This window comes from Miniopterus natalensis, chromosome 11 (genome assembly GCF_054644295.1).
Source record: "Miniopterus natalensis isolate mMinNat1 chromosome 11, mMinNat1.hap1, whole genome shotgun sequence".
NCBI classification, from domain to species: domain Eukaryota; kingdom Metazoa; phylum Chordata; class Mammalia; order Chiroptera; family Miniopteridae; genus Miniopterus; species Miniopterus natalensis.
The window spans coordinates 71,287,157-71,310,890 of NC_142091.1; the positions used below are offsets into that span (position 1 = coordinate 71,287,157).

The following is a 23,734-nucleotide window of genomic DNA, read 5'->3' on the forward strand; positions in this document are numbered from 1 at the left end:
GGCTGCCCAGCCTCTACCAACAAAGGCTTCCTTTATTAAATAGAGATGGCGTTACATTCCATTCAGAGGAGGGAATTGGACGTGCTGAGGGATGTGTCCAGGTTCTACCCCAGTCCCAAGTGGGCTGTGAGGGGTGAGGAGGGGCCTGGGGCCCCACCCTAGTCTTGCGTGCAGGGCTTGGTGACCTCAGTTCCCTGTTGTCTGAATGGCCACCACAGCTGAAAACAGGCATGGTGCCCCGAAGTCCTGTCTGTGTTTTACTTTGGGAGAAAAGTGCCAGAGTCCTTGCAGCGGCGATGGGGCCTGATCTTCTGGAACACAGGGCTCAGACAGGGACAGGGCAGGTCAAGTGGGAGGGCCAGTTGGGGTGGAAGTCCCTGCTGGCCCCTCCTAGCACCACTGCCCCTCTGCAGGATGGCAGGCCCACTGAGGCAATCCAAAGTAGAGGCCACCAGGGATGGGGTGAGGGATGGCCACAAGGGGGTGCTGGTGCCCTGGGCTTGGGAACTGGGGTGGGGGATACCTGGAGATGAGGAGACCCAGCAGGTTCCTTTTGGAGGAAATGGCAGCAACAAGGCACCTGTAGGCAGCAGCTCCAGGAACTGGGGCTGAGGGTGCTGGCTGCCTTGGTGTCCCCCCAAAAGCTGAGCTCCTGAGTGTGGATCCAGGCTTCTTGGTCTTTGGTGCTTTCTAGAGTCTCCTGGTGGCTGTAGTACCACCGGGGAAGAAAGAGAATCATCCCATGAGATCCTGTCTGACCGGGAATGGATGTTGGTACCGGTTCAGTGCTGCCTCCATGGCCTGGCCATTTGTCCATCTGTTCAGCTTCTGGCTCAGGGCTGGCTCCAGTATCCTGTCTTCCTGTCCATCTATCTGTCCTGGGGCAGGTGTTGGCTCCAGCTCCGAGCCCCACTCCAGGCCAGGGCCAGGCCCTAGGCTTCTTGGGGGAAGAAACCCAGCTTGGCCAGCGACATCTCCTTCCGCAGCCTCGTGATCTCCCAGAACATCGGCTCTGCTGTAGACAGAGAGAGGTGGACAGCTCTGTGACAGCTCAGGGTCACCCTAGGTAGATGGCCTGGTCCCCTCCCATGGGCAGGGCAACTGGCAGGCATTCTAGGGCTCCCCAGTTCCCCAGGACAGATGACCTCAGCGAGGGGCTGAACCTCTCTGAGGCTCCAGTCTGAGGCCTTGTAAACAGTCTGAGGCTCCAGTCTGAGGCCTTGTAAACTTGTGAACACACTGAAGGATCTGTAATGTACTGGGGGAGGAGGTGACTGCCACTCCCACAGCCCGACACAGATGTGCATGTTTACACCACCACACACTCACAAATGCTTTCCAACCTCACCTCCCTGAGGTCTCACAGTGACCCTGAGCAGTGAGCAGGGCCACAGTGTCAGTCCATGCTCCCGAGAGGAAGTGGCCCCTCAGGGCTCATCCCCTGACCAGGCTTTGGCCTCCCAGAGGGACTTGACCCCCACAAGCTGAAAGGAGAGACTCAGACTCCAAATTGGATCAGGAGAAGACTCATCAGGAGACAAACTCTGGAGGAGAGGGGAGCGAGGCTTTGCAGAATGGGAGGAGGGGGACAACCGGTGGATGGAGGACCTGCTGGGCAAGGGCACTGTGGGAGGCCCATGTTCAGGGGACCATAAGGAGGCCACACCTGGAGGAGAGAGGATTCCCAGGGGAGGCCCTTCATGCATGTCCTCAAATGCCGGGCCAGTAACAGAGACCTGTCCCTGTGGGCCCGAGGGCAGGGAGAGGTTTCTGGGCAGAAGAAAGCAGTCAGACCCAGGTATGGGGGTGGCATCGGGCTAGCTTTCCTGGTAAGGCGGTGTCCAGGAGGCTCCTTCTGCAGCTCATCTCAGCACCAGGAGGCTTACCAGCCCTCTACTAACCCACAATCTCCCCCCCTCAGAGTCCTGGCCTCAGACAGGGACAGCAAAACCCTCTGGTTGATCCCGCCCCTGCAGGCGAGCCCCCCCCCCGGCGCCATCCCTTGCCGGCCACCAGGGGGCGCTCACCGTCCTGCCGCACCAGGCCCTGCTGGATGTAGCGGATGTAGGTAAAGAAGTTGCACACAGCCGTGATCTGCAGGAAGAAGGGGGAAGGGTGTGACCCGCCGGCCCTCAGACTTGGGGTCCCTCAAAAGCCAGGGCAGACCAGAGACCAGAGCAGGAAGCCCCACGTCCTGTCCTTTCACTAGATAATGCTCCCTGAATTGAACAGGGCTGGGCTGTTTAATTAACAATAGAGTATTATTACTACTTCTAATAAAAACAATAGCAGCAACTAACAAGAAATCAAGTGCTTGCATCCAATGAGGCAGACATGCTTATCATTCCTGTTTTACATGTGGGGAAAACGGAGACTCTAAAAATGAAGCCAGCTGACAACTGTGGAGGTCACAGAGCTCGCAGCGGCAGAGGGGGAATGTGAAACCAGGCAGTCTGCCTAGAACCTCCACTCACCCCTGGGCTTGCCTGCTCTGGATGCTGGAGGCCCCGCTAGCCAGGCCTAAGCCAGGCACTCTCTGTAATGCCTGGAAAGTCAAGGTGCTCAGAAGCTATTCACCCGGCAGCCCTGGATCCCCAGGCCCCAAGCCCCCAGCCTCTGTGCCGGGCCCTGTGCTCAGACCCAGGCCCTGCCATGAGGACTCTCATACTGTGCCCTGCCCAGGCCCTTTCCCCAGGCTGGGGCCCCATCTCCCCGCTGCTGAGAGTGTTGGCCACTAATGGCTCATAGGTGCCCTTCTGCCAGTGACTGACCGACATGGGTGGAACCCACTCTGAGCTGCAGCCAGACTCCAGCTGAGGCCACACTGTCCTTTGCTCTACCACTTCCCCTTGCCCTCCACCTCATTCTGCACCCTCACTAGCTCCTCAGGCTTGCACACAACTTCTCTTAGGCTCTGCTTCTAGCGAAACCCACCCTGAAATAGGATGGAAGGCAGCTGGCAGCTATACCCACAGCAGTCCCTACTGAATGTCCAGCACTCTGGGGAAGGGATGTCCAGTGTGTGGGGGCCATGGTCTGGGGAGTGGAGAAAGTTATAGGGAGGAAGCAATGCTCTTTCTGGGCCCTCAAACACACAGGAACCCTTGCCAGGGGGACAAAGTGGGTGCAGGGCGGTTGGTGGCCCAGCAAAGGCAGGGAGGTATGAAGAGAGTGCGGCCAAGTCAGGGAACTTGCGGTGGGCGGGGTGGGACATGGCAGAGGATGGGCAGGAAAAGGCCATGGTGTTGCTCAGTGGCCAGGGGGCCCCCACAGGAGACTCGTGAGCAGGGGTGGCAGGGAGCAGTGGGGTTCCTTCCCCATAGCTGTGCTTTGAGGACAGAACCCTTCTCCCTATGAACACCACGCTCCTTGGTCTCTTCAGGATGGGGACCACATCCTAGGGGACCACAGCCTAAAACTTCACACCCTTCTCATCTCCCATTCCCGGCCTGCCCAGCACAGAATGGGAGACCAAGGTGGGCTGAGACCCAGGCATACTCTTCCTTTCTAAGGCTCAGACTCCCTTCGGGTAAGTGGGAGCCCAGCTCACTTCTGGGGGGTATTCACCAGGACCAGACAAGCTGCCCTCACTGACCAGTCTGCTGCTGAATGACGAGGCCATTTGTTTATTTAGTCCCCATGAGGATCCCCTGGTAGGTCCAGGAGAGAAGACGTTTCCTCAGAGAGGGCCCATCCACAGTGTCACCTCTGCACCCATGGCTGACTGTCAGGCTTTGCAGCAGACATGCCTCAGAACCCTCTCCAAAGCCTGGGGCTGGAGCTGTGACCTGAACTCTAGTGTCACTCCCCTGATTAGGTTTTAGCTAGGGAAAAAATGAGTATCTCAGTCCTTCAGCCACAAAGGAACTGAATTCTGCCAGCAGCCACGTGTGCTCAGAAGAGGGCCCCAGTCTCCAGAAAGGATGCAGCCGACTGACACCTTGACTGCAGTCTAGGAGACCTGAGCTGTGCCCAGACTCCTGACCCAGGGAGATGAGAATAAACAGGAGTCTGAAACCACTAAGTGGATGGTAATTTGTTATGCAGCAATAGCAGGCTAGTACGCTTGGCTTGGCTGTGTGGCCCAAGTCAGTCTCTGCACATCTCTGAATCTGTTCTGTAGATCAAGGCCTGGGGCCCGGAATGCCAGCCCAGGGATCCCATAAGGAGCCAAATGACACTCCAAATGGATGACTCACCCTGGCCCGGGAGGATGGCGAGATGTAGTAGTGGCTCTCGGAGTCCCCGAGCCGGATTCGATGGCGACAGGCACGGGCCAACCCACTCAGGGCGCATGTGCTGGGGGAAAGCAGAGGGGGCCATTGGGGCCACTGGGGCTCACCCACCCAGCCACGCAGAGAGGGTGCAGCAGCCAGGAGAAGGCACAGTGAAGGGGCAGCAAACAGACCTGGGAGTGGGACTGTCCCAAGGAGTCCAGGGCCAGGCCAAGGATGGGGGCACGCCAAGAACTCCCTGAAATGGCCTTTAAGCTAGACCCTACCCCAGAGCCCCTGTCCTTGCCCCTGTTGGGCAGGAGAGCTTGGTCAACCTCATGCCAGGTGTACCAAAGCCCCACCCCACCCCCTGAAACCACTGAAAATGCCTCTCCTACCTTACTGGAGCCCTCAGACCCAGTCACCCCTTCCCACAACTAAGCAGGAGTCCACTCTCCCCTCCACTTAGTCACCAAGTCCCCAAACTAGGTCATGCCAGCAGGGCCTTTTGCCTGGCTCCCCTCAGCTCCTTCCAACCAGTCCTGTGCCTTCTTTTTCATGTTACCGTGGGTGCCAAGGGGTCAGGGCTCCTCCAAAACCCCACATCTAGCCCATCATCTTTCCCTGCTGCTTACCTACTGCCCAGGAAACAGTTATGAAGAATCCTGAGTAAAGAAAGTTTAAAGAGGCTCCTTGGGTGTGGGACTTATCAGAGCCTTTGCTGCCTCCAGGTTCACTACGACTCTGATTGGGCCAGAGAACCCTCTTCTCAGGGACATCTTTCGGTGATTTGTGAAATGCTAGCCTAGCACGTTAAAGCCCAAATCTCATTTGAGGACCTTTACACTCCGGCTCCAAACGCCCTCTCCAGCCTCAGCCCCATCTCTCTGCCCACCCCGCTGCTCCACCCACTGACTCAGGGTGTTCCCATTAATCTCCAGCTTCTCCTACCTGTACTCATTCTGCTCCCCCTGCCTGAAAGGCCCTTCCCTACTTGGCAAACTGCTATTCATCCTTAAAACCTGTTTCAAATGCCCCACCACGGGCCTCCCCTGAAAGCCCATCCCCTGGGCTGCGAGGGGAAGTGCTCCCCAGTCTCCATCCCTTGCTCCATCCTGGCAGCTTTGTTCTGCTCTAGCCCTGCTCGGTCCCGGCTGAGTAGCAGGAAGGACGAGATGCCAGGGCCATTCAGTCATTTATTAACAGAAGGCAGAGCTGGCAACGGACATCACTTACATGTCCATCGGGGCCCGGAACCCACTGCTGGGGGGGGGGGAGGGGAGTATGCATCAGGCCAGCCAGGAAGAGGGAGGCCCCAGCTCCTGGACTCCCTGGAGACCTGGGGGGCCATGACTGGGGCAGGGTGGGTCAGTGGGCAGAGAGCCAAAAATGCCTCCTTGCCCTGCATGAGGGCAGCCACTGTCCCTCTTCTGTCAGGTGCCCCTGTACCCCTCCCCAGCCTGGCCTATATGCGGGCAGGCAGAGGCCCAGTCCTCCCTGGCCACCCCTCGGCAGGGTCCAGGTGGGGGGCTCCCCGAGTGGCAGGAAGGAGTGAAGGGGGCTGAGCTTACTTGGTGCTGCCGTACTCAACTGCGGCCACCTTCACCGTGGGCGGTGTTTGCGGAGCCACGGGCTCGATGGTGAGCGTGTTGTCCTCCACGGCAGCCCGAACCAGAGCGGAGAGCTGTGGCAGACCAGGGTGCGGGGGGTGAGGGGCGGCTGCGGCTGCGGGGCTGGGCCGCTGGCTGGCTGCCCTCGCCCGCGCTCACCTCCTGCGTGGTGAAGTCCAGGCAGGGGCCCACGTCCTCCCGGTAAACCCTCTCCAGGAAGGGGCTGTTCTTGTCCAGGGCGGGCGATTCCCTCCAGGCCTGAAACTCCGCAAACAGCGTTGTGTCCACCTGCGGGGGAGGCGAGCGGGGTGGGTGGTCAGGGCGCTGGGGGCCAGCAGGGCAGAGACGGGGAGAGCGAAGGAGGCGGGAGCCAGGAAGGACGCAGGCAGACAGCAGCGTGCCGGGGGGCAGTCCCCAAGGGCCGAGCAGGAGAGCCGAGTCCCGAGAAGAGGAAGAGGTCCCTTCTTCCGCTGCCCCAGAGGCTACAGCTGTGTCCCTTCCAGGTGTGTATTCTGTTCCCTGCACTGCAGGACTACAGACTTGGGTCTGGGGCCTCATTCTGAAGACCCTCGCTGCCTCCTCAAGGAGGAAGGGTTGGAGTGACCCCACAGGTACACGCAGGTACCCCCCAGCACACACAAGCACGTGCACACAGGAGGAAACACACACGGCCGCCCTGGGGTGCATGCGGAGTGAGGGAAGCAGAGAGGACAGAGGGGTGGCCCCTCTCTGGAGCCATTACCTGTCGGGAAAAGGAGAGAGAGGTAGTGGAGGTGGGGGCTGCGGGCGGCTCCCCAGGTGGGAGCTGCCAGGCCGGCTCGTAGGTGAGGTGAACCGCCTTGCTGGGGATCACACAGAGGAGCAGGGAGAGGAGGGCGGGCAGCCCGGGCTGGGCAGATGGGGCCAGGGGCAGACAGACAGAAGGAAGCAGGTGTTAGTGTCTGAGAAGCACAGAACTCAGAAGGGGGACAAGAGGCCTAGCCTGAGCCTCCTCCTGGAAGCTCCGGAGACAGGACAGGATGGGGCTTGGAACCACCTGGTGTCAGACATCCCGGGAGCTGAATCCCACTAGCCCTTGTGGGACTTACAGGGTACATCCCTGAGCTGAGCTCCTGACACCCACACTCTTCAATTCCTCTAGAGCCAGGAGTCCCCATCCACCATGTGAGGAAACTGAGGCACTGACAGGCATCCCCACTCGCCCGAGGAGCCACAGCCAAGGATGCTGAGCACCATATGTCTCATATTACAAGGATTCTGTCCAGCCCTTGTGGTCAGAAGACACAGAAGCCCAGAGCGGGCAAGACAGGCTCCAGGTCACACAGCAGAGGCACGCGGGGGGGGGGGGGGGGTGTCAGGCTGGGCCCCACCGGGCTCCACTGCCCAGCTGACAGTGGGACTCTCCCTTTCCTGTGTCCACTGCCCACCCACTGCCCCTCACCTCTTTGCCCTCCTTGTCTGGGGTGAGGATGTGGCCTGCAGCAGGGCACACAACAGGGCAGAGGGCACTGCTGGTGCTCTTATGACGCAGGTGGCCCTTGCGGGGCACGGCCTTGGTGGGGCTCAGCAGCTGTGGGTGGAGCTCTCGGTTGGGAGAGGCCGGTGTGGACGTGATGACCAGTGTCTTCAAGGCTGTCACCTCTGCCTGCAGCATGTCGATCTGGCCAGAATGAGATGGCTGCCAACCTTAGCCCAGAGTGGATGCCACCCTGGCTGCCACCGCCTGCCATGCCAGCTCAGGACAGCAGCAACTGGCACCTAACCCCAAGAGTTAACCTTGGAACAGCCCACAAGGTGGGACCTGAGACAACTATCTTACAGACAGGAAAACTGAGGCTCAGAGAGGTGACACGGCCTGCCTGAGGTCACACTGCAAGGCAGGACTGTTAGATGCCCATGTCTGGGAGCTGTCTGGGCTTCCCACTGAGGGGCACCCAGAAGCCAGGGACAGCCCAGCCCTCACATTTTACAGATGGACAAATGGGCTCCGACACAGGAAGTTACCTGCCCAGGCTCACACAGCCAGACTGGGGTTTCTGCTTTATAGAGGGGGTGTGCAGTGGAGGGGGGAAATGGCAAAGACCACGGGATCCTCCCTGCTCCTGGAAGGCCCCGGGAAGGTCTCTGTGGCACAGTGGAATTTCCAGGGTGTAATCTCTGCCCGGCCCTCTGAGCCTCTGTCTGCCCATCCCTGGTGGCCCACCGGGCCACGCAGGGTCTGACTGAGTAGGGAGGTGGGCAGGAGCTCTGGGCAATTGGGGGCGGGGGAGCTCACCTTGCCCCGAGCCTCTTTTAGTTGCTTTTCTGACGCTGCCTGCTTCATGTTGGCTTCTCGAACCATCTTGTGGGCTTCCTGGGAAGAAGGCAGTGATGAGGAGCGGATGGACACCCAGCAACCCCAGTCCCCAGCTGGCCGGCCACGTACCTCGAACAGACTGGCCGTCAGCTCCTCCAGCTCCCGTTCCAGCTGCTCGCGGACCTTGGACAGCCGCTCACACTCCTCATCCTTCAGCTTTAGCTCCTGGGGGGCACGAGGTGGGTGGCTGTCACCCTTCAGGGGCCCTCAGGCCTGACACTGGGGAGACCAGGCCCCTGACCAGGCTCCATGCCCCGAGTCATCCTATGGGGGCTTGAGCATGCCTCGTGCGCCGCTCTACGCTCTAGTTTACGAGGCATTTTCCATTTAGCTCCTGGCAGGAGGCTGAAACCCCAGCTGTCAGTCCCTTAGAGCTTGGAACTGGTTTTCAGAGAACTGCCTTATACAAGTCAGCTTAGAAGCCCTGGTCTGTCCTTCGTTTGCACTTCCCTCGTGCCCCGCGCAGGCCTTGAGAGGTGCATGAGATCTCTGGGCATTCTGCGGGAGCCCACAGCTCTCCCAGGTACCCCCCAGGCCCCCACCTTCTGGGCTTTGTGCAGCTCCTCCTTCAGGAACTCTGAGCCCTTCTCGCGGATCTCCATGGACGAGCTGCGAAGGCGAGACACGTCCAGCCGGGCCTGGGCGGCTGCAGGGCCCTCCTCACCTGGGGTCTCCTCCTCTGCAGAGGCCTCCACCTGGTCTCCCGGGGACTCCCTGCGGCCTTTGCAGGAGTCCACACTCTTCCAGGAGACCGAGACAGCTTCAAGGGGCGGCAGGTGGCCCTCGTCCGGTTGGGGCTGGCTGTGAGGCAAACAGTAAACATGGGGTGGGGTCCTGAGACCTAGAGAGCTGAGCTCAGGGACCAACCCTGGGCAACATATCTACCATTCTGGGCTCAGTTTCCCCCTCTGTAAAAGAGGGATGCTGCCAGTGAGGCCATCACCAGGGTTGTCACAAGGGCAGAATGGCCAAACGAAATCTCTTGGGGGCAAGAACAGGACTCATTTATCTTTGTCCACCACAACCCCTCCAGCCCAGGACCTAGGACTGTGTGTGTGGCACACAGTAGGTGGTCAGCACACAGCAGGTGCTCGGTTCTGTTTGTCCAACAGGTGATTGTCAGTTCATTGGTGTTGAGATCTGAGTTTCCACTTGCATTGTGTGGACAATATCAAGGGTTGCTGAATGCATAAAACCTTGACACACAGGAGGCACTTAACTGCCTTTGTTATTACTGTTAATGTAAATTTTATGCAAATTAAGGGCAGACCAGAGAGGAAGGACCAGCCAGAGCTGGCAGGGCTGAGGCCAAAAGATTCCTGGAACAGCAAGGCAGACCCACTTCCTGCCCCCTGGACCCAGCTCTCCCAGGTCTGCCTTGTGACTTTAGGCAAACCGCACCACCACCACCCCGCACCCCCCCACCCCCGTCCCCCAGTGCTCTCGGCCTCAGGACCCTCCTCCCCTGGAGGCAGTGTGGGGTGGGGGCCACCAGCAATGCCCTCCTCTCCTTCAGTCAATCCACATTCCCCCCATGGAAGATGACCCAGGGAGGGAGGAGAGGAGAGGGGGGAGGAGGGAGGGGGCTTGGCCAGCAGTGGTTTGTGCAGAGACAGCACCTCTGGACTCGCTCACTCAGCAAAAGCTGGTGGTTCCTGAGCCAGCAGCTTCTGAGTGGCTGTGGCTGGGCTGAGGGTGGGGGGCTGGGCCAGGCTACAGATAACAGTGCGGAAGTGGAGGGGAGGGGGCTCAGGGGGCCCACACAGGAGGGAGGAAAGACAAGACCAAAAAGCCCTGAGATTCAGGATTGATGAGGGGAAAGTGTGAAAGGCAAAGCTGGGGACTGGTCCTCCCTCCTTGTCCTTTGGACCCTGGGACAGTCACCAAGCAGCCCCTCAGCCTCAGTTTCCCCCAGGGTAACACCAAGGAACTGGGTACCCAGGAACCCCAGCAATGAGCCCACTCCTAACCCTTCACATGGCCCTGTCCAGCCAGCCAGCACAGCTGGCCCTCTGCTTTGACACTGGCCCAGGCGTGGCCTCGAGGCTTCTTGGGCTGGGTCCTACCTGGCAGGGACTTGGGCTTTGATGAGTAAAGCAGAAACACATCCATCGCTTCATCAACAGTGTGTGTACCATACAGGGTCTTCCTAATCCCTTGTTCCCATGTGTGACACCGTTGTCCCATTCTTTTGGAACCCTCCCCTACAATACCTGGGAGTCCCTGAGGCTTGAGGGGCTGTGGCAGTGCTCTGGTGGCCCTGGGCTGTGTCTGAATCCAGGGGACTTACACTACGCTAGGAGCGATACAGGGTGCTCTGCCCATGCCATCTAGTTTCAAACTCTCAACAGCAGTAGTGGTATTGTCTCCATTCTACAGATTAGGGATGGAGTCTGAGAGAGGTGACAAAACTTGGTCAGGGTCACACAGCTAGCTGGTCGGTGGCAGTGCTGGGACAAGTGGCTAGGCCTTCAGCCCAGGCCCAAAGCTCCCAGTGGTTGGGGGGTGTGAGTGTAGAATTAGCACTTCTGTCGTGGGTACAGGATGTTGGGCCCAGAGGGACTCAGGAGGCTCTTCCTTGACTGTAGCAGAGAAATCTGACCCAATTCCTGCCCCAACGGGCTTCCCAGCCTCTGCTCAGGCCCAGAAACCACCCCCGGGGGGAGGGCCAGGGCTGGGTGAGGTGTAACTGAGAGCAGAGGCCAGAGGTGGGCAAGCCCGAGGCCATGCCAGGCTCTGAGCTGGGGTCCATGTGAGCTCCTGGGAATGTCACGGACACCTTCTGCACCTGCTTCCCACCTGGGGATGGGGGTTAAAACCTGCAGGAGGTGCACTAAGAATTGAATGACAAGTCCCTGGACACGGCACCGGGTAAAGGTGTGCAGCCCACAGCCACGTTTGGCAGACATCGCCCACCCCCCATGCCTGCCAGACTTTGGGTCCCGCTGCTGAAACCTCAGCCCTGGAAAGTTGTCCCCACTGGCGGTCTGGCGATCAGGGGCTGGGGACTCAATCAGGCGGAGGTAGCAGATCCCACTTCAGTGTTGCCCACTTTGATAGAATGAGCAAGAGCGAGAGCCCAAGGGTGGGGGTAACCCACAGAGACAGCACAGGGCACAGACAGGGTCCCAAGTCCCAGACACCCAGACTCCGTGCCTTTCCCTCTGCAAGGACCACCCTGCCATGCCCCACACCCCTGCCTAGGAGAAGACTGCCGCCGGCCCCTCCCAGGAGGGCCAAACTTTGTCTACCAGTGTGGTCTGGGCCTCTGGCCACAGTGAAAGTCTCTAACTCTCCTGCTGGTCCCAAGGGCATGGGCTGGGGATGTGGCCGGACAGCCCCCATCAATTTCCCACAGGCCCTCACTGCAGCCCATTTCCAGGGGGATGGGACCCTATTCTGCTGCCAGAGGAAACAGTGACCCTGAGCGGCCCCAGACAGTCTCTGTGATGCCCTCCCCTCCCCTCCCCTCCCCTCCCCTTCCCTCCCCTCCCCTCCTTGCAGTGGAAAAGCCCAGTGTTCAAGTTCTAATGGCAGAAAGCGTGGGAACAGCAAGACCACCCCGCAGTCATCATCTGTCCAATGCCGGGGCCAGGGCTGCAGGAGCAGAAGGGAAAGCAAGGCCTACCCTACCCTGGGGGAGGAAGCTCCAATCTGAGGACCCTCCTCCTCCCCTTTCCGGACTGTGAGGCCAGCTGGGTGACTCAGAAATTTCAGACTAAGCAGGGACCCCAGGCCCTTGTTCCTTGGGTCAAACCCAAGCCAGAATACCCATCCCCCACACACCTCAGCCACCCAGACCACAGGCCGGGTAGCCTGGGTGTGAATCCCTGGGTGCAGGGGACACATTTCTCTCTCAGGTGAGCAGCGGCTACCTTAAGTTCTTTGCTCTGTCTCTCTCCCTCAAGTCCAGGCCCACGCCCTCTGCCCAAACCTTCTCAGCCCCCGTTCCCCGCAGAAACAGAGTCCAGCATCCAGAGACGACACTGCAGGGGCCACTGGGAAGGAGTCTGCGCAGGGCCAGGAGATAGGAAGAGTCAAGGTCACAGGTAAGGGGGGGCCGCTTCCTAGAGCCCAGGGCAGTTCGTACAGGAAGGGTCCCACTGGGTCACTTCCCTTGGAAACATACAGGGGTGGGGGGAATGCAGCCACCATAATCCTCACCCTCCATCCAGGCCTGCCCTAGGACAGCCAGCGGGGCTTTTGTCCCCTGCCACAAAAAAGGGCAAACAGAATGAGGACCCCTGGATTCTACGGTCCCCAGTCACCCAGCAGCCCCCATTGGGCCAGAGGCCATTCCTGAGGCCAGAAGGCCCAACTAGGGTTCTGTTCCCCCCTTTCCAACCCCGGCCAGACCAGCCTGCCATGAGGTTTTTCTGCCCTCCAACCTCTCCCTCCACTGCCACCGGTGCCCAGGTCACCTCTGAGCCAAGACCCCTGAGCTAATGGGCATAATGGGTTCATTAAACAAGCAGGGGTGCTGCCAGCAAGGGAAGCTCCAAAGCTGCAGGAAGAACAGGGCTGGGAGGGCGCGCTGGGACTGCTCTCCTGCTGCCCGGGGCCACCAGGTCCACGGGTCAGGGTGGCTGCGGCTAATCTGCTGCAAGAACCCGGGGCAGTGCCATGGCACAGGGGCTGGGTTCAGACTCATGCTCACACACTCAGCAGCATCCAGCCAGCCCTGAGGGCACTGAGGCTGACAGTCAAGTGACCAGCCTCCCAACCCCACCTGGCTCAGCTTACTAAGAGGGGCCAAGTCTTCAGCTCCAAACCCAGCAGCATGTTGGGATCCAGGGCCCCTGCCATGGGTATCCACACCAGCCCACCACTGCACTGGGTGGGTGTGAGGGTTACGGTGGCTGCACTGCCCCCACCCTGGACACCTGTATCCACAGATGTCATTGTGTGTGAACCTCTTTACGCCACTGCCGGGAGATGCTCTCCTCAGCCCAGTTTGAACCATGAGGCACTGAGGTTCTGAGAGGGAGGGTGACTTGGCCGGAAGTGGCAGGGTGGGAATTGAACCCAGAGCGCTGGCACTAGTGAGTCATGTGGCCTGTCACCCAGAGAAGCCTGGAGGGGAGGAAAGGGGAGAAATGGTGCTTTCGGAGAAGTGAGGCAGGATGCAGTCGCGGTTTGAGGAAGTTTGAGACAGTGCCCAAGTGGTGGTGGGTCCCACCCAAGGCTGCTGCACAAGCCAGGCAGGCTCTGAGCTAGGAGGGGACATGCAGAGGGGACACACAGACACAAAAGACTCTGACATGGGGTTTGTGGGAAAACCAGGCACTGGCTAGAGAGACAGGAAAAAAAAAAAAGTTGCAGCAATTAATTAATGTATCGGAAAACCAAGGGAAAGGTGAATGAGGACAGTGGTACCCATGGCAGGAATGAGGGACTGGGAGGGGGTCCTTCAGGGAAGGGAAAGGGGGTGGCTGAGGGGTTTGGGAAGTGCCGGCTGAAGGGAGGCAGAGGCACCAAGCCGGAGGGAGCAGCCGCAGCCTGAGCCTGGCTGAGGGGATGGGCAACAGAGTGGAGGCCAGAGAGCCAGCCTGGAGATCTGACAAGGAGGGGAGAGTTCCAGAAGAATGGGACAATGGGTCATACATGGGAACAGAAGAGCAGCACTCCGGAGGTGGGAGAGGGTGGGCCTGGACCACTCCAGGAAGGGGAAGCAGGAGTGGGCACGGGAGGCAGGAGCAGCAACACCTTGTAGGAGAACAGGGAGCAGGAGCAGGAGAAGGTCAGGAGCAGCCTTGGGATGCTAAGGAGGGAGGTCAGAACGCCTGAAGCAGGTAGGCCAGGTCAGGCCTCTTGCAGCCACAGCCCCAGGCCCAGGCCTGTGGCCCGGCCCAGCCCTGATAAGGAAATCCAGCCCTGTGTCGCCACTGAAAGCCAGCATAAGGCCTTCGCTGGGCAGGGCAGGGAAACAGCGCGTGCCCCGCATCCACTTGTTCAGTGCTGGAAGAATCTGACACCCAAGACCTCAAACGTCCAACACATACGCAGCGAGTCCCGCATACAGATGTGCTGACTATGGAACTGTTGAGGGGAAGGGGGAGGCAGTAATTCATGGAGGACTTCCAGGAAGAGGCTACAGTGAGGGTTGAACAACCCCCTTCCCCCTGCTCCTGACCCTGAAGCCCCAGGCCATACTTCAGAACTGTCTCAGGGAGGCATTTGAGATCTTGCTTCCTGGCAATGTGAGTAGTTTGGCTCAAATAAAATCTTATAAAAATTAAAAGAAAAAAAGAACTATCTCAGAGCTATAGTCTCCTGTGATTTAGGCCTTCTAGGCAAGAAGAGCTCACAGATTCAGACCCCTTAGGGAAGCCATGGCCCAGAGCAGCTAAGTGACTTGCTCAAAACCACACAGCCCTTCTGCAGCCCTGGAGCTCTCTAGCATCCTGCCTGCTGCAGACACAATCCCCCATGCCTGGGAGGTCGGGGAGGTCCATCTCATTCCTGCAGCCCATCAGAGCCTGGCCCTCCCCGGGACAAGTATGATTAGCCCCATCTCTCAGATGGGGAAATTCAGACTGAGGGGGGCTACATCAATGTCATGTGGCCACTTAGCTGCAAAAAACTAGCCCAGACCCAATCTCTGCTGACCAAGTTCCAAGTGCCCAGCACAGTGTTAGCTGCAGAAGTACCCAAGACACAGTCCTCGCCCCATCCCCTCAGAGCAGGTTTGGCGCCCAAAACGATGGACTTGGGGCACCGTTGGGGATAGGGAAGGGAGCAGCCCAATTTGAGGGGAGCTGCCTCTGGGTCCAGAGTTAAAGTCCATGCTCAGAGTCCCAAGAAAGAGGGTGCACTTGAGCTCCTGCACAGTCCTGACACTGCCATCTACCCCAGGGGGCAGCCCTGGGTCTAGGGCCGGGGGGTGGTGAATGAGCACCATGCCCTGGCCATTAACAGCAGTTACCCAAGAGAGATATCTCACTTCATCTTGCAGATGCGGATGCCAGTGTCACCGATTCTTAATCCCAGATGGCCCCGAGTCTAGGATGAAGGGCGCAGTGCACAGCTGCCCAGAGTTCTCGTGAGCAACTGGGGACCACAAGCAGCTCATCAGTTATGAGGGCAAGCGTGGCCCCCAAGCAGGGTCCCTCCAACTGCTGCTAGGGTCTGGGTGAGCTCCTAGGACATCAGCCCCCCACTGGGTGCTGGCAGCTTGGCCCTTGATCTCTTGATCCCTGCCTCCAATATCCAAGTGAGGGGGTCCATAAAAAGACAGTGGTCAAGGTAACCCCAACACTTTGCCTCCCACTCCCCAGGTACCCAGCTCCTCATTCTGTGTCCTCATGCTCCCATCTGCATTTATGAAGTACCTACTTCGTGCTCTGCATCCAGCTAGACCCCGGGGGATTCAAATGTTCATACAAGAAGTGAGATTATTGCCCAGCTGGTGTGGGTCGACCCATGAACCAGGAGGTTACGGTTCCATTCCCCGTCAGGGCACATGCCCGGGTTTCGGGCTCGATCCCCAGTAGGGGGCATGCACGAGGCAGCCGATCAATAACTCTCTCATCATTGATGTTTCTCTCACTCTCACTCTCCCTTCCTCTCTCTGAAATCAACAAAGACATATTAAAAAAAAAAAAAAAGTGAGACTACTGACGATCGAATGGGGGTCAGCGTGGCGACCTGGTTCATCCAGAAGGTCGCTGGGGATATGGCAAGGAGGCTGGACCGGGGACCTTCTCCAGAACCTTGAGTAGTTTCTCTGATTCTGTTTTTAAAGAGAACGTCCATCTCCTGGTGGAGCCCAGCCCCGGCGGTCCCACCCTGGCTTGGATGCCTCCAGGGCCTGGATCACTCCCCACCCACAACCTGCTCATTCCACCAGAGGCCCAGAGAAGGGAGACCATACTGTCAAGATCAGACAGCAGCTCAGTGGCTGTGTTTTGCATTGGGCACACCTGACACGGAAGGTCACAGGTTTCCTCCAGACCAGGCTGCCCCTCAAACACAGTTAACCCCAGGCAGGACTGCCCTCGCCTCTCCAGGTATCACCAACCCACCTCAACCACAGGTCCCTAAACTCAGTCTCCATCCCTGGAGGCGCAGGTCCAAAACACACCTGCTCCGCTTCAACACTCACTCCCCCTTTAAGAGTCTCTGGCCTCTGTACACCTCGCCCCTCCCAGGGGCCCCTTCTCAGCAGCCCTCGCTGAGGATGAAGCCTGTTCCTCCCCTGGCATCTCAGCTCAGGCTTTGCTCGTGCCACAGGGCACACTGGATCCGGCCAGCCTCCCCAGGAGGCTTCCCTCACTCCCCAGCTGCGGCCGGGAGCCCTGTCCTGGGACCACCCATCTGGTCCAGCTTTTTACAGGAATACAACCCACCCTCACTCTGGCCACATCCCCACCCAGGACCTAGTCTTTCCAGGTCCTGGAAAAGAGGAAGTGTTTACCCAGCTCCATGAGAGGACTGCAGCCTCTCTGTGCATGCAGAGCAGGGGTCTGCCAGGGCCGAGGACCACCCCTGAAAGCCAATGAGCAGATATGGGTTCTGAGAAGAGATCCCACCCTGCACCTCTGAGCCCTGCCGGCTGCAGGAGCCCCAGATGGAGGCTTAGCAACTTGCAAGCGACTTTGGCAGAGACCCAGTCCTGTTTCCCCATCTGCACTGCTTTCCAGGGCTTCTTTAGCCTAGGGGGGCCCTCCTCTGGGTTCGTACCCCAGACTTCCTCTGACTTGCACCCCTCCCCCCTCTCACTTGCTGTCCAGATGAGCTAGGAGGAGTTGACGCTGTCACGCTGGGACCGTCTGCTACCCACCCCCACAACCGCACCCCCAGGCACCCTGACCTCTCCGTGCGCAGTGTCCTTGCACCTCCGTCTGAGAGTCTTGCTCTCGGTCCTCGAGCTACAGCGGGCTGCTGGGCTGCGCGCAGGACCGGGGAGCAGAGCACCTCCCAGTCGGGGGTGCAAGCCCGGCAGGGATCCCCGACCTCCCCAGCCCCGAGGCCGCGAGCGCGCCCGGACCTACCCGCTCCACATCCCGCAGCCTCGGGGAGCCCGGGCGTCCGTCCCCGCCGCCACCTCCAGGTCTCCCTGCGCCGCGTCCCTGCCGCCGCCGACCCCGCCCCGGCCGGCAGGCTGCCCCGCCGCCTGTCAGTCCCGTCGGCAGCCTGTCCGTGGGTCCGGCCGCTGCTCTCACCCCGGCCCCCAGCTCGGCCCCAACCCTGCCCTCGGGGGTCACGTGGCCGAGGGGTGGCCTGGGGACACGTGCCTGGCCCCGCCCCTCCGGCCTGCGGGCGCAGATCTCCAGCTCCCGGGCTCTCCCGGCCCAACCCCACCCGGTCCCAGCCCCGGGACTGGCCACGCTCTGGGGTGCGGGGAGGAGCCGGAGCCCCATCACCCCGCGGCCGGCGCCGCGCGCAGACGCTCCCGCTGTTCCTGGTCTCGGGTCCCCGCCGCCCGGGCGCGCAGCCCTCCCTCCGGGCCACTCCTCAAGGACCTACAATGGTTCCCGGGCTTTCCGCGTCCTGACTCTTACCGGATTGTTCCTGCAGGTCAGCGGACACTCTCCTGCCCCTCAGCGGCCCTCCGGCCATCACTCCTTCCTGAGCTCCCCGCTCCATGCCTGTCCCTGTGCAACACCCTGCCTGGTGGGAAGGGGGGCAGACCCCAAGGCAAGCGGTCGCCTTACTCTCTGAGTGCTTACCCCAGGCGGACCCACCTTTGGCCCAAGTCTCCAACCCCAGCCTCTCCTGCCTATGAGCACCCCGTCCATCCTTGCTTTTGGCCACAGTCTTCTCTCTGGGGGAGTGCCTCCCCCTGCCCCCTACACACACCTGGCTGGCCCCACATTTTCTGCAAAACCTTTCCCTGAACCCCAGACCGTTCGCCTCCGCGTCCCTCAATCTCTCTGTCCCCCTGCTAACTATCCTGAGCGAGCTCTGACCATTGCATTGACCTCAACTTCAACATGGGACTGGATCCAGGGAGAGCATAACCCTGTCTCTCCTGTGGGACAATGGCTCCCACCCTCCCTGTCCACAGGACCACTGGGGGGGTTGGAAGGAGATGCTTCTCTTCTGGATGCTTCCAGAACTCTAGGCACTAGTCTTCCAGGCCCACAGAGCCAGCGTCCCAGGCTTGGGTTTGTCAGGTCTTCATCTGGGGACACACACTGGGGTGGGCAAAAATAGGCTTACAGTTATGAGTATGCGAAATAGTTTATTCTTGTATTATTATTAATTATTGTATTATTATCCATACAAATAACTGTAAACCCAATTTTGTCCAGCCGTGTATTTCATTCATTCATTCATTCATTCACTCCATTCATTCATTCAACCACCCCTTCTGGGTACAAAACCAGGGACTGTACAAGGGCTGGGGACCCAAAGTAAATAGCTAGATACAAGCTCTGTCCTCCTGGGGCTCCCATATAGTGGGGAGATGGGGGTACCAGGACATAGTCTCAAGGACCTCCACTTCCAGGGCCACCACTTGCCGAGGACACACCCACCTTGCTCAGTGAGTGATATCTTTGTTCAAAGTAGAAAACAATATTTCTTTCCTAGGTGGGCACGGCTCACACCAAGGTCCAGGACTTGGTGAGCGGAGAGCAGGTTGGATTCCTCACCTTGCTCACTTGTTCCCTTGGCCAGGACCTTATACAGTGAACCGCCTGGGCATCCCTTCCAACCTCCCAGAACCATTCGGCCCAAGCCTCCCATACCCTTCACTCTGCAGGGCAATTGTTTCCACTACTGTGGTTTTTCAAGGACAGGGACCAGCTCCTTCCTGGCGCTGTGTTGCTCCATCCACCCCAGCCCAGTCTTGAGCAACTGCTGTCCTCTTGGCCCTTGCTCTGCTCACTATTTAGGGGAAGGCGGAGAAGATGACACTAAAGGAGCCCAGGACGGGAGCCTTGCCGTCCATCTTCACAAGCCCAGGCAGGAGATAAGACCTGGTCTAGTCAGGCAACCCAGACTGGTGGGAGATAAGGGGTGGGGGCTGTGCAGCCCAAGGCCGTGGTTCCAGAGGGAGAATCCTCAGTATGGGAAGCCTGGGGGCTGTGGAGGTCCTTGAGCAAGGTCTCAAAGGACAAGTGTGGGGTCACCATTCTGGGAGCATTGACACCCCATTTATTAACCAAAAACATCCCATCATATATTTATCCAGTTATCTTGGACTCACAGGCTTTACTAGCTTTCCCCACAGCCTTATAAGCTCTTCTCCTCAACTGAAAGGATGGCCTCAGAGAGCGTAAGGAATCTGCCTGATGTCACACAGCCAGAAGTGGTAGGGCTGAGACCCTTTATACCCGTTTTCTGAAAAGACAGCCTAGAAACCAGAGGACTCACTGGAAGCTGCATCTGCATGCAGTCAGGCAACAAGGGATGCCTACTAGGTGCCTGGGAGAAATATAAAAAGGTATGTCCTCTGCCCCCAAGCCACTAGCCTGCCCAAATCTCCCTCCCTCCCAACTTCCCTAACCATCCCCATCCCCAGCTTTGGCCATAAACCCTTGGCTGGAAGGAGATGTGGAGCAGAACTGCCAGCCTGGGCCACCCAAGCCCTGACTCTGTTTTCAGTCCACTGTGTGACCCAGGATGAGTGTCCTTGCCTCTCTGAGCCTCAGATCCTATGGCTGTATAACCACCAAGTTACACAAGACAATCAGGGCCACCCCCTTGAACACTGACCTTGTAAGAGGCTCATGAAATTCCTCATAGTTCCAAGCCAGTCCCCTGTCTGGAACTTGGCGTCTCAACCCCGCCCCTAAACTCCCTTAGAGTGGCAAGATTCCCTCCTCCCCTTCATGTCCCAGGTCACTAGCTCACCTGTCTGTGTCCCAGGACTCCTCTCCCAAGTTCCCTTCAAGTGCAGAGCCCAGACCAGATGGGGCATAGCGAACAGTCCCTGAGCTCATCGCCAGGTACTCGGGGCATGTCCCTCGGGCAGGGCACCTGGAGCATTCCTCAGGGGGGTTCATGCTTGGAGGGCCAGACCAAGGGTCCCTCTGGAGACTGCCAGGAGGGCAGGTGACAGAAGCCTTGTCCCCACCCCCAGGCTCACACTAACCTTTGCTATCTCTGAGAAGCAGCTGCCTGGGAGGGAGGAGCCTCCCAGACAGGCCTCTATCTCCTTAAACCCATAATTATTAACTCCTGTGGCTCAGCAGGCAGCAGAAAATTCTGGGGCCCTCCTTCCTGCGCTCTGGGTCTGGGAAGGTGAGTCCTTGAAGGGAGGTGGGAGCCTCCTCTACATGCCCAAGGCCCCAGGCTTCAACTAGGCACACAGATGGGGCTGCTTATTCCCTACATGCCCAGGTGGGCAAGTTGGAAAGAGCCTGTCTAGCCCTAGCTTATCACTAGCTGGTGTGTGGCCTTGGGTAAGGCTCCCTGACTTCACCACCCTAACCCCTGGTCTCAATGTCCCCTTCAAACTTTTGACCACCAACCAAAAGGGGACAACTCAGTAAAGCAGTTAGGAACACAGGCCTGGAGTCAGGCTGAATTCAACCCCACTTCCAGGCTATGAACCTCTGGACATGTTAGTCTCTCTGTGCCTCAGTTTCCCCAAGTATAAATTAGAATCTCGCCCTGTAAGGTACATCAGGCCAGCTGTTACTGCCCAGTTATGCCCTACAACCTCCCTTTGCTCACATTAACCCCTTTCTGCAGCTTCCACCCCATCCCACCCTGCTGATAAATTTCTCCTTTGCTCATACCCCCTTCTCCAGGAAGCCTTTCTCTGAATTTCTTTTTTTCTCTGCAGGCATCAGGCTCTAGCCCTCAGACACACCGTCTGCTTTGTGTCATGGTGAGTGTCCCATGGTACTGTTGGACACCCCTGTAAGAACTGAGTGACCCAGGGCAGAGGCTGGCTCACACTCACCACCAAATCCTCAGTGCCCCCTCGCCTGGCACATGGCCAGTCTCAATCCACCCAGGAGAGGTTGAATATTTCACCCTGTCTCGTTTGTCCTGAATTCTAAGCCTAGTTCTGCCATTCCCTGGCTGTGTGACTTTGGGCAAGTCACTTGACCTCTCTGGGACTCAGTTCCCTCATCTGTAAAATGGGAACAATTCTCCCCTGTGACGTTGTGAACATCTAATTCGGTAATATTTGTGAAGAGTCTGCCTCAGCGGAGACTGGGACGAGCCTTTCCTGTCCTCTTCACCCCGGCCTTCCCTCTTCTTTCCGGTCAGCCTCTGAGTTCCCACTGGGGAGAAGCTGCCAGTTCCTGACTAGCAGTCACACCCTGCCCGCCCACCCGCCTGCGGATAACAATATCTCCCACTCAGGCTTCGGCTCCGAAGTGCTCTCAGCCTAATGCGAACCAGATGCTGGCCTCCCTTTCCTGGCAGTGAATTTTCCATGGCCTGCTCCCACCCCCTTCCTGTTTTTGCTCCTCACGGATCCCCTGCTAAATTCTTCTGTGCCCCCACCACGTCCTCTGCAGGGCAACCTCTGGGCCCACCTGGAAACAATTAATGAAAACAGGATGTGTGAAAAAGGGGGGGGTCTCCCCATCATCCCAACATGGCAGGAGGGGAAGGGGCTCAGTCCAGCTGGTGACAAGTATATGTCAGATAGTCCTTCCCTGCCAAGCCCCAACCAACGGGGGGGGCGGGGGGAGGGATGACTGAGTCAGAGTCTCTTTGGGAACTGTATAGAAAATTTTACCATTTTCTGGACCTTTAGGCACAGCTGGGACTGAACTGGGAGCTGTCAGGGCCTTGTCCTTGGCTGCAACTTCTTAGAAAAATTGGAGCCAGAAGAGGCCCCACCCTTTCCTGTTGCAGGTGAAGAAACTGAGACTGGGAGACTTGTCCGGGGTCACTGGTGAGTCTGAGGCTAGAGGCAGCCGCGTCTGAAACCGCCAGCCAATAAAAGCTGCGTTCCAAAGTCACCTCCGGGGATGCTATCTCAGCGTCGCTCCCTCCCTCCCCTCCCGCCGAGCCTAGTCACGCGGGGAGGCTCCCAGTCTCCTCCGACCGCAGGCAGAGTCTGAGGCCCCTGGCCCGCAGGCCTCATCTTCCCCACCCAGGGCTGGCACGCGGCGGGCCTTGGGCAAACCCTCAGGCAGCACCAGTGCCTGTATTGGGGGCCCTTCCCCCACCCCCAGGCCCTGGGAACCCCTGGGGCACCTAGGGCCGACCCTCCTGCGAGGACTCCAACACTTGCAACAGCCTAAGGGCTCCAAAAGCCTGGCTCTGGCCGCCCCCTCTCCGCCAGCTGTGCGGTGTTTGGACAACTGGATGGAATGTTTTGCAACGAGAGTCCTCCCTGGATCCCCGAGCTCATGTTTCAAGAGGGTGGGAGGAGAGGATACTGGCTCCAGGGAGAGGGGAAGACACTCAAGAAGTCAAATGTGGGCCTGGAAGCCTCCCCCCAGGACTGTCCAAAACACTGCCCACCCAGTCTCAGCGGGGTGGGGAGCTGCAGCCAGGCCCAGGCCCCAGGGGAGGGCAGGACAGAGGGTGGAAGCAGCCCAATGGAGTCAGATAGTTGACAGGGCCAACATGGTGAAGTCAGGCCCCAGGGACAGTCTGGGCTCCAGGAGGGGCCCAGCCCAAAACAGCACTTGGAGACGGTTAAGTTCCCATGACAAAGATTGTCCCATGTACCACTGCCCCCATTTTACAGACAGGGCAACTGGGGTCCAGGGGGGCCAAACACTCTCCCCAGGTGGGTGTAGAGCTGGGCTGGAATCCAGGGTTCCTGGATCTTAAGCTCACTCTTCTCACTGTCCAGGCCGTCCCCACTCTCAGACACCTGGAGACTCCCTTCCAAAACGGCAGAATGTGGAGTGGGGCTGGGACCTTGCTAGGATATTTACACTTGATATCAGACATAGTTTACCTTCGCAGCCACCCAATGTGGTACTTCCTTGCCTTCTGTTCTCATACTAAAGATGAGGAAACTGAGACTTGGAAGGGTTAAATAATTTGGCAACAGAAAACTACTCAAGGATTTAGGATTTTTTCCACCATTGCTTTTCAGAGAGTGAAAGAGAGAGAGAGAGAGAGAGAGAAACATCGATGTGAGAGGGACACATTGATTGGTTGCCTCCCCCACTCTCCCCAACCAGGGCTGGGATCAAGCCTGCAACCAAGGTACGTGTCCTTGTCCGGGAATCAAATCCAAGACCCTTCAGTTCCCAGGCCAGCGTTCTAACCACTGAAGCAACCTGGATTTAGGACTTTAATCCAGGTTTTTCTGACTCCAAAGCTCATGTTCTTATCCCTCCAGCATTTACTCTCTCAGGAGGAAGGAGGGCTTGATGGAGCAGCACAACTTAAATACATAGAAATGACAAAATAGAAATGGAGGGACCATCAGGAACAAAGGCTTGGGGGCGGGGCGGGGCAGGGCACATACCGAAGAAGTAAACCCTTCACTCTGGGAGAGCTCAAGCTGATTTGGGGACAGTGAAGAAAAGAGGAGATGGGCAGGCTCAGGATGAATTACGAAAAGCTTTGGGGGTCAAGTTAAAGCGTTTGGACTTTGTTCTAAAGGCTCCAAGGAGTCTTTGAGCAGGAGATTGATGTGCTCAGAGCCCTGCTTTGGGGAGATGGAATTGACA

General features: G+C 58.5%; 1 protein-coding gene and 1 long non-coding RNA gene across 2 annotated transcripts; one reads left to right on the top strand and one right to left on the bottom strand.

Moving 5' to 3' along the window:
• Window positions 1-20: 20 nt before the first annotated feature.
• On the bottom strand, window positions 21-17,236 carry RAB3IL1 (RAB3A interacting protein like 1). Its single transcript, XM_016200463.2, has 10 exons — window positions 17,174-17,236; window positions 8,723-8,981; window positions 8,250-8,345; window positions 8,100-8,177; window positions 7,266-7,484; window positions 5,984-6,112; window positions 5,786-5,898; window positions 4,200-4,299; window positions 2,028-2,094; window positions 21-1,015 (listed from the first exon to the last, which is right to left on the bottom strand). The coding sequence occupies exons 1-10, from the start codon at window positions 17,182-17,184 to the stop codon at window positions 933-935; spliced, it is 1,155 nt and encodes a 384-aa protein (XP_016055949.2). The 5' UTR covers window positions 17,185-17,236; the 3' UTR covers window positions 21-932.
• Window positions 17,237-17,616: 380 nt separating this feature from the next.
• Window positions 17,617-22,025, top strand: LOC107527683 (uncharacterized). Its single transcript, XR_001602296.2, has 3 exons — window positions 17,617-17,699; window positions 20,920-20,964; window positions 21,850-22,025. It is a non-coding gene; the product is annotated as an uncharacterized LOC107527683 (long non-coding RNA).
• Window positions 22,026-23,734: the final 1,709 nt, after the last annotated feature.